The sequence below is a fragment of the Geospiza fortis genome, unplaced genomic scaffold, assembly GCF_000277835.1.
Source record: "Geospiza fortis unplaced genomic scaffold, GeoFor_1.0 scaffold11, whole genome shotgun sequence".
NCBI lineage: Eukaryota > Metazoa > Chordata > Aves > Passeriformes > Thraupidae > Geospiza > Geospiza fortis.
In genome coordinates, this window is record NW_005054304.1 from 12000693 (window position 1) to 12008698 (window position 8006).

Genomic DNA, 8006 nt, shown 5'->3' on the forward strand with positions numbered 1-8006 from the left:
AGGATTGGTTATCAGGCAGAAGGAGCTTAAGTAAATTACCCTCTCAACTGGACTTTTCAAAAGGAGGAAGTAATAAAATACAGGATGATGGCAACAAGGCATGGATTCTGTACTTGTTCAAGTCTTTGTTATGCTCTGGGAATTTAATGGTTGAGATGGTATTTCCCTTGCCAGGATATACTATAATGTTGTTACAGAGCCAAGTTCTTTGGAAGACTTTGTATGCTAGAGGTAAGAAATATGTTGTCTGACAGCTAAAAATACTTTTTTACTCCCTTTATGGTCCCAGGTTTGTTACTATGTAACAAACAAAATTGTTTGTTACATAGTAGATATGTATATAAACTGTCAACAGGAACAAAGAGTGAATCTTGTGGTTTGTTTGCAGAGGTTTTCAAAAGTTGGTGTTGTCTGTGCAAATTTCCAAAAGTTGGTACGTTACCTGTGTTGGCTCTGTGGCCCTTGATTCTGGAGATCTAGGCAAGTGTTTAATAACCTGAAAATATCGGAATCTAAAGATGCATTTCAATGATTTTTAAGTATTGTCCATAATATTCAACAGGGATTTTTCTAAACCCTCAGAATCCAGGACTATTATGCCAGGGTGTTTCAACCATAATTTGGCCTTACAGCCAGGAATTTCACTACAGTCTCTCCACAGACCTCTGTATCCAGAGTAAGATTTTTTTTCAGGCTAATATAGCTTATTATATGAAGTCCTATAAGAAACTTATAATCTTCCCAGCAACTACTGAAAGGCCATGTTCATGTGAGCTAGAGCAGATCACAGAGCCATAGAATCCATCCTGAGCTGGAAGGGACTCACAGGGATAACTGAAGTCCAACTCCTGCCCCTGCAGAGGACAGCCCCAAGAATCACACCATGCCTGAGAGCATTGTCCAAATGCTTCTTGAACTCCCTCAGTCTTGGCGCTGTGACCACTTCCGTGGAAAAAAAACTTAGATGGGAACTTGTTTTTTGTTTCCAACCCCTTAGTATCAAATTCCTCCACAGCAAACAAGAGCAATTGCTAGGGGAACCGAAGAGTTAAAATTGTCTTGTTTCCATGGCCAGCTCTAAAGATGATACTCAGATTACTCAGATCAGAGAAGATAAGCATTTTGAGAGGATTAAAGTACAAAATCTAGTACATAAGAGAGAAGTGGAGCAGAAGAAAGTAGATGGTGTTAAGTGTCTGTATTTCACACATCTAACGTTACTAACAGAAGTGCTGCAGACAGTGATGCAACCTCCGGCCTTGTTAAAAAACAACAGGCTTTTCAAGGCTAAGGCCCTCATGCAAAAGTTAGGCAATGCAAACTGATGTTTTCCACACACGGGTCTCTTCACCATTGTGCTGGCTGGCTGGGGCTTCCAGTGTGCATGGCACTTTGATTTCTAGGAAACCTCCATGCCAGCCAGCACCTCAGAAATTCTGGGCCAGGGTGGGAAAGGGAAGGTTTTGCCCTGAAGAAGCACCGAATGACTCTGTGCTTTCCCTTTCACTTAATGCAATGAAACAACTTCTGGTCTGAAAGGTCTGAAAGCAGACATTAAAAAGTCTTCACTAGCTTTTTTTTTTTTTTTTGGTGGGATGGGGGGGTGTTGGCAGGAAGGGAGTATACTAAATTGGGAAAATTTCAAAGTTGGCTCATCCCTACATGCAGATGTGACAGGATTGAGCAATTCTGCAAAGTCACATGTGCATGCGCTCAGTAAAAGCACAAGTGCTTTGTAATCCCTGGGGTTTAGGGAAACTACAGCAAAATTAATGAGATGAAATTGCCTCACCATGACCATCTTTCTTGAATAAATTGTATCTTTTTACCTCTGCACTGTTATTGCAGGATGAAAAAAACAGGGTAAGTTTATAGACACTTGGATTTTTTCTTTCATTTTAAGATTCTATGAACTCTCTTCACTGCTGCTGTAATGCTGCAGGGGCACCTTGGCAGGTAAACAACAGCAATCAGGGTGACTGGCATGGAAGCCATTTCCACTCTGCAAAGCCAAAACATTAAAGAAGTGAGAGAAGGTTCAGGCCAAGCTTGGTGTCCCTGCTAGGAATCTGCATTGTTGTTGGAAGAATAGGTGCTGCACCCTGTTCTTGTCAGTGAGGAGCAGCAGCAGACTTGCCCAAGCTCCCTGCAGATGTGGCACACTCCTGTCTTGCCAGTATCTGTCCAATCTCCCAGGGAAAGCTGCATGCTATGGTGATGGGAAAATCTACAAATCCCATGGGTATGGACAAGATGAGACTCATCTAGACCAGCCCAAAAGGGAGGAGTTTCTCTCTCCATTCCACCTTTTCATGGATGTTTGCTGTTCATACTCCCATGGCAAGCCTTTCCGCGTCACTTTCCCAGTCATCCTGCCAATCGTTTGTTTTAGTGGGAGAGTTGCTGCTGGGGCAGGAAGGATCTGGGGAAAGAGCAGGGAGGCTGCAATGGCCAGGGCAGCCTGGTCACCAGACACCATTCCTGCCCAGGGTGCAGCAGTGATAGCACCAGAGGGCACCGCGGCCATCGCTGCACCCACTGCTGGGAACAGGGGTCCCAACTGCAGTGACAGGAGCACACCCAGAGCCCCAGCAAGGACAGGGGCCCCAACAGCGTGCCAGCATCACCCAGAGCAAGCACATCTTCCCTCGCCTCAGCACCCCTGGGGAGCAGTGAACTGGAACTGAATGCTGCCCTCACCTCCCTCTCAATATCCCTGGGGATATTGCAGGAGAGCTCAGAGCAGGGGAAGGTTTAGGGGTGGTGATTGCACTCCGAAGTACCCCAAACCCACCACCCAGGACCGTACACATGCAGCTCTGTGCAGCTGAGCATGGGCAGAGCACCCAGGCACACCCGTCTCACCTAAGAGCTGCTGCTCTACGCCGGGAGAGTGACACGGGGAAGGTGACACCAGGAGGGTGATAACAGGAGGGTGACAGCAGCAGTTTTTAAGGGCAGAGAGGCAGGGTGCTGAGGGCAGTAATGTTTACCAACGCTGTGGCTGCAGGGAAGGGAGGAGCGAGGGCAGGGAGAACCCGGCAGCCACTGACCTGCAGGCAGGGCCACAGAGGACATCTCAGCCCCACCAGTACTGCTCAGCCCCACAGGTCCCAGGCAACATCCTGCTGTGTGAGGCGGGGGAGGAACCCAGCATGTTCCCCACATGCAGTTTTGTCAAAACCTTCTGCAATCCCATGAGCTGCTGCTGGCAATCCCCCCACCACAGTGGCTGAGGGGGGACACCTTCTTGTCCCCAGCCCAAGAAGAGAACAGCAGCCTCAGGGGGACACCTGGGTTGGGATCAGCAGAGGCTCAGGACCGTGAGCAGCACCCCATGGCAGGGTCAGGGAGCACATTTTATTTCTCTCCAGCACTTCCAGGGGAGGGAAGGAACGGCAGCAGTGCCACCGCAGCACAGGGCAGATCTGGGGGGCGTCCGGCGGCGTCCCCTCAGATCTGAGTGCGGAAGCACAGGTCGGTGCCTGACATCTTCTGCGCATAGTCCTGCTCAAAGCGCTCGTTCTGGGCCACGGTGAAGTGGTTCTTCCAGTCCCCGGTGGTGCCTGTGGCCAGGAGAGATGGGGCTCAGCAGGGGCCGGGGCAGGCAGTGCGCCAGGCCCCCGCAGCCGCTCACCTTTGCGCATGAAGGGCGACACGCTCTGGTCCATGAGGTCAGAGGGAATATTGGTGTAGTTGGTGGCAGGGTTGTCCCTCATGGCCTCGAAGGACGTGTGTCGGGTGATGGTGTCCAGCGCCGCATCTGACAGCTTCTGCCCCAGGAACTGGGCCACCTTGGCAACCTCCCGGCGGAGGTCCTGTGCGACACAGGCTGAGACTCACCCCTCCTGCCACAGCCGGACCCCACACCACCATCCCCCCTGCCCCATCACCTCCTTCAAGTCCTCGTAGAAGAGGTAGAGGATGGGGTGATCCCTCCTGCGCTCCCAGTAGCCCTTGACGTGGTCGTACCAGGAACCATATGCCACTGCATGGGGAGAGCAGCCAGTAGGTGACAGTCCCCTGCAGGGGCCCCTGCATGCACTCAGGGGTGCCCTGTCCCACCTCTGCCAGCCATGAACTCCTCCAGGTACTCGGCCCATGTCCCAGGGTGTGGCAGCAACTTGTTCATCAAATCAAAATGGTAGTAGGAGACAGCCACGTCCTTGGCATTGCGTCCCACATAGACCATCTGCAGATGGGCCATGGACATATGAGGGGCAGCCCCAGGACCCCCAACAGGAAGGACATTCCAGCTCCTAGATCTCCCACGAACACTTAAGATGCTGGAGGTAGCAGTGGGGAGTCCTGTCTCAGGGGAACAGGGCTGCTGCAATTCCCTCCAGGGCTGGGACAAGGGTTGGGCGTTACCTTGCAGCGGTTCTCCCAGAAGGATTTGGGCAGGATATATGCCGGCAGGTGAGTCTTCACCACACGGGGTGAGGGCATGGTGGCCAGCAGGTCTGTTCCTGGGGGATCCCAGAGCAATTCCTCAGTGGGCCCTTGGCAAAGACCCTTGGGACTCAGCCCCTGTGGGGTACCCCTGCACCTCACTACCTGCTGCCATCTTCCCAGGGGCAGAGAACTCCAGCATGGGCACTCTCTTGCTGATAATGTCCCTCTTGCACTTCTCAGGATCTCCGCCTTGCAGGATCATATCCACAATCTCACTGACCCAGGTGGTGCCTGGGGAAAGGAAACCATAAAGGAAAGCAGCCAGGGCAGCATTGGGCGTCTCAGCACTGAAAATCCCTCAGACCTCAACCAGAAGCCATGGGGGACAAGAGAAATCCTACGCAACTCTGTCCTGACAGCCTCTAAATGTGCCGCATACACCCAGGCAGTGGGTCTCAGCTGAACAACACACTTGCCCACCCAGTACCAGCACATCTGGTACTGCCTTGAGGATGCTCACCAGATTTGGGATAGGTGACCACCACAATGTCCTCAGGGCGGCTCTGGAAGGTGTCAATCCGTTCCCAGTTGTGGGAAAAGGCATTGACCATGGGGATGCCGTGCACTGTGAGCTGGGGCTGCCGCAAGTAGGTGTCTGAATCGGCCATCCTGCTGGGGACAGGGACATGGGACAGGGATGGCTGATGAGGGCAGGTTCCCCCCGCCCCTCTCAGGGTGTCTATGAGCCAGGGCAGCCCGGTCACCTGGCCCTGTGCCTGCTCAGGGAGTGGCGGTGATAGCACCAGAGCACAGACCAGACGTCACCGCAGCCATCGCTGCACTCACCGCTGGGAACAGGGATCCCAGCTGTGGGAACAGGAGCACACCCAGAGCCCCAGCAAGGACAGGGGCACCCAGAGTGTGCTAGCATCACCCAGTCCTAGGGGACTAGACTAGAACAGCACCTCTTCCCTTGCCTCAGTGCCCCTGGAGAGCAGGGAACTAGTCCCTGGGGATATAGCAGGAGATCACAGGTCAGGGGAAGGTTTAGGGCTGCTGACTGCACACAAACACAAAATGCCCCAAACCCACCACCCTGGACCCTGCAGCACGCAGCTCTGTAGAGCTGAGCATGGGCAGAGCACCCACAGGGCACCCCAGGACACCCGTCTCACCTCAGACTTGCTGCTCTGTGCAGGGAGGGTGACGCCGGGACGGTGACTGCAGGAGGGTGACAGCAGAGGACAGGGAGAGTTGGGGCCTCCCTCGGTAATTGCAGGAAGGAGAAGGAAAGAGGCAGGGCGCTGAGGGCAGTAATATTTACCAGCCCAGCAGCTGCAGAGAGGGAGGAGCGAGGGCAGGGAGAAACCGGCAGCCACTGACCTGCAGGCAGGGCCACAGAGGACATCTCAGCCCCACAGGTCCCAGGAAACATCCTGCTGTGTGAGGGGACGAGGACACCTCTCACTGCCCACACCCACCCAGCATGCTCCTCCTACACAGATTTGCCAAAACCTTCTGCAATCCCATGAGCTGCTGCTGGCAATCCCCCCACCACAGTGGCTGAGGGGGGACACCTGCTTGTCCCCAGCCCAAGAAGAGAACAGCAGCCTCAGGGGGACACCTGGGTTGGGATCAGCAGAGGCTCAGGACCGTGAGCAGCACCCCATGGCAGGGTCAGGGAGCACATTTTATTTCTCTCCAGCACTTCCAGGGGAGGGAAGGAACGGCAGCAGTGCCACCGCAGCACAGGGCAGATCTGGGGGGCGTCCGGCGGCGTCCCCTCAGATCTGAGTGCGGAAGCACAGGTCGGTGCCTGACATCTTCTGCGCATAGTCCTGCTCAAAGTGCTCGTTCTGGGCCACGGTGAAGTGGTTCTTCCAGTCCCCGGTGGTGCCTGTGGCCAGGAGAGATGGGGCTCAGCAGGGGCCGGGGCAGGCAGTGCGCCAGGCCCCCGCAGACGCTCACCTTTGCGCATGAAGGGCGACACGCTCTGGTCCATGAGGTCAGAGGGAATATTGGTGTAGTTGGTGGCAGGGTTGTCCCTCATGGCCTCGAAGGACGTGTGTCGGGTGATGGTGTCCAGCGCCGCATCTGACAGCTTCTGCCCCAGGAACTGGGCCACCTTGGCAACCTCCCGGCGGAGGTCCTGTGCGACACAGGCTGAGACTCACCCCTCCTGCCACAGCCCGACCCCACACCACCATCCCCCCTGCCCCATCACCTCCTTCAAGTCCTCGTAGAAGAGGTAGAGGATGGGGTGATCCCTCCTGCGCTCCCAGTAGCCCTTGACGTGGTCGTACCAGGAACCATATGCCACTGCATGGGGAGAGCAGCCAGTAGGTGACAGTCCCCTGCAGGGGCCCCTGCATGCACTCAGGGGTGCCCTGTCCCACCTCTGCCAGCCATGAACTCCTCCAGGTACTCGGCCCATGTCCCGGGGTGTGGGTGGAACTTGTTCATCAAATCAAAGTGGTAGTAGGAGACAGCCACGTCCTTGGCATTGCGTCCCACATAGACCATCTGCAGAAAGCTTGGTGGCATGTGGGGACTTGCAAGCTCCCAACAGGGCAGGGAGCCCCCTTATGGGGGCTGGATCCCTCCAAGTATGTTCATTCCAGCCTGTTACCTTGCAGTGGTTTTCCCAGAAGGATTTGGGCAAGATATGAGCTGGGATGTGGGTCTTGATGATGCGAGGGGATTGCATGGCCTCCAGCTGCTCTGTGCCTGTAAGGATTTCCCCCAGAGGTGATCCCACTATGGTGGCCTCCCATACAAAACCAAACCTGTCCCCATCCAGCACCCATTGCCGCCCACCACCCTCTGCCACCCCACTACCTGCCAGTAACTTCCCAGGGGCAGCAAACTCCATCATGGGCACCCGGTTCACAATGTGATCCTGCTTGCACTTTTCCGGGTCACCGCCTTTCAGGACCATGTCCATGATCTCACTGACCCAGGTGGTGCCTGGTGGGGAGAGGTTGGGTGTCCAGCTGATGCCATTCCCACTGGAGACCCATCTCAGGCACCAGAGGGTCACCATCTACCAGTGTTGCCTTTTGGCACACCCCAGTCCCAGCCCAGGCACCTGCAGCATGGGCTCCCTCCCTGAGCCTGGCCCTCCTTTGGTGCCTGGGCACGCTCACCAGATTTGGGGTAGGTGACCACCACAATGTCCTCAGGGCGGCTCTGGAAGGTGTCAATCCGTTCCCAGTTGTGGGAAAAGGCATTGACCATGGGGATGCCGTGCACGGTGCGCCAGGGCTGCCGCAGGTAGGTGTCTGAATCGGCCATCCTGCTGGGGACAGGGACATGGGACAGGGCTGGCTGGAGCCAGGAGCATCATGGGGCCATCTATCGCCTTCCTTGGGGGCCCCAAAATTCCTGCGGTACCCAGCCATCCTGGCCTTAGGAGGGAAACCATGCCCTGCTTGCTGGCATTGCAGGAGGTGGCACCTGTGTTCTGTGGGGGTTTTGGGGCCCAGGTGCAGTGCTGGGAGAGTGGAAGGGCATGGTCAGACTCTGGGGGCCTCCGGTCAGACAGGCAGTGGGCAGCTGCCCATACCAAGCTGGCAGCGCTGTTCCTGGGTATAAAAACTCTCAGGGGCATT

At 55.3% G+C, this 8006-nt stretch overlaps 2 protein-coding genes across 5 annotated transcripts in view; both read right to left on the bottom strand.

Moving 5' to 3' along the window:
- Window positions 1-3324: 3324 nt before the first annotated feature.
- Window positions 3325-5679, bottom strand: LOC102032821 (sulfotransferase family cytosolic 1B member 1-like). 2 transcript variants are annotated; one of them, XM_005418149.2, is made up of 8 exons: window positions 5571-5679; window positions 4916-5064; window positions 4558-4686; window positions 4372-4469; window positions 4066-4192; window positions 3894-3988; window positions 3638-3818; window positions 3325-3566 (listed from the first exon to the last, which is right to left on the bottom strand). In XM_005418149.2, the coding sequence occupies exons 2-8, from the start codon at window positions 5061-5063 to the stop codon at window positions 3454-3456; spliced, it is 891 nt and encodes a 296-aa protein (XP_005418206.1). In that variant the 5' UTR covers window position 5064; window positions 5571-5679; the 3' UTR covers window positions 3325-3453. The 2 variants fall into 2 exon arrangements, with proteins under 2 accessions (XP_005418206.1, XP_030922329.1); XM_031066469.1 differs by having other exon boundaries at window positions 4916-5067; window positions 5571-5638.
- Window positions 5680-6050: 371 nt separating this feature from the next.
- The window catches only part of LOC102032987 (sulfotransferase family cytosolic 1B member 1-like), a 2733-nt gene continuing 777 nt past the window's right edge, over window positions 6051-8006 (bottom strand). The window contains exons 2-8 of one of the 3 annotated variants that reach the window (XM_031066467.1): window positions 7542-7693; window positions 7234-7362; window positions 7025-7122; window positions 6792-6918; window positions 6620-6714; window positions 6364-6544; window positions 6051-6292 (exon numbers count right to left, since the gene is read on the bottom strand). In XM_031066467.1, the coding sequence (XP_030922327.1) occupies window positions 6180-6292; window positions 6364-6544; window positions 6620-6714; window positions 6792-6918; window positions 7025-7122; window positions 7234-7362; window positions 7542-7689 (891 nt within the window). In that variant the 5' untranslated portion in view covers window positions 7690-7693 and the 3' untranslated portion in view covers window positions 6051-6179. The remainder of the gene's footprint in view (window positions 6293-6363; window positions 6545-6619; window positions 6715-6791; window positions 6919-7024; window positions 7123-7233; window positions 7363-7541; window positions 7694-8006) is intronic. The other 2 variants (XM_005418150.2, XM_031066468.1) reach the window with 2 other exon arrangements.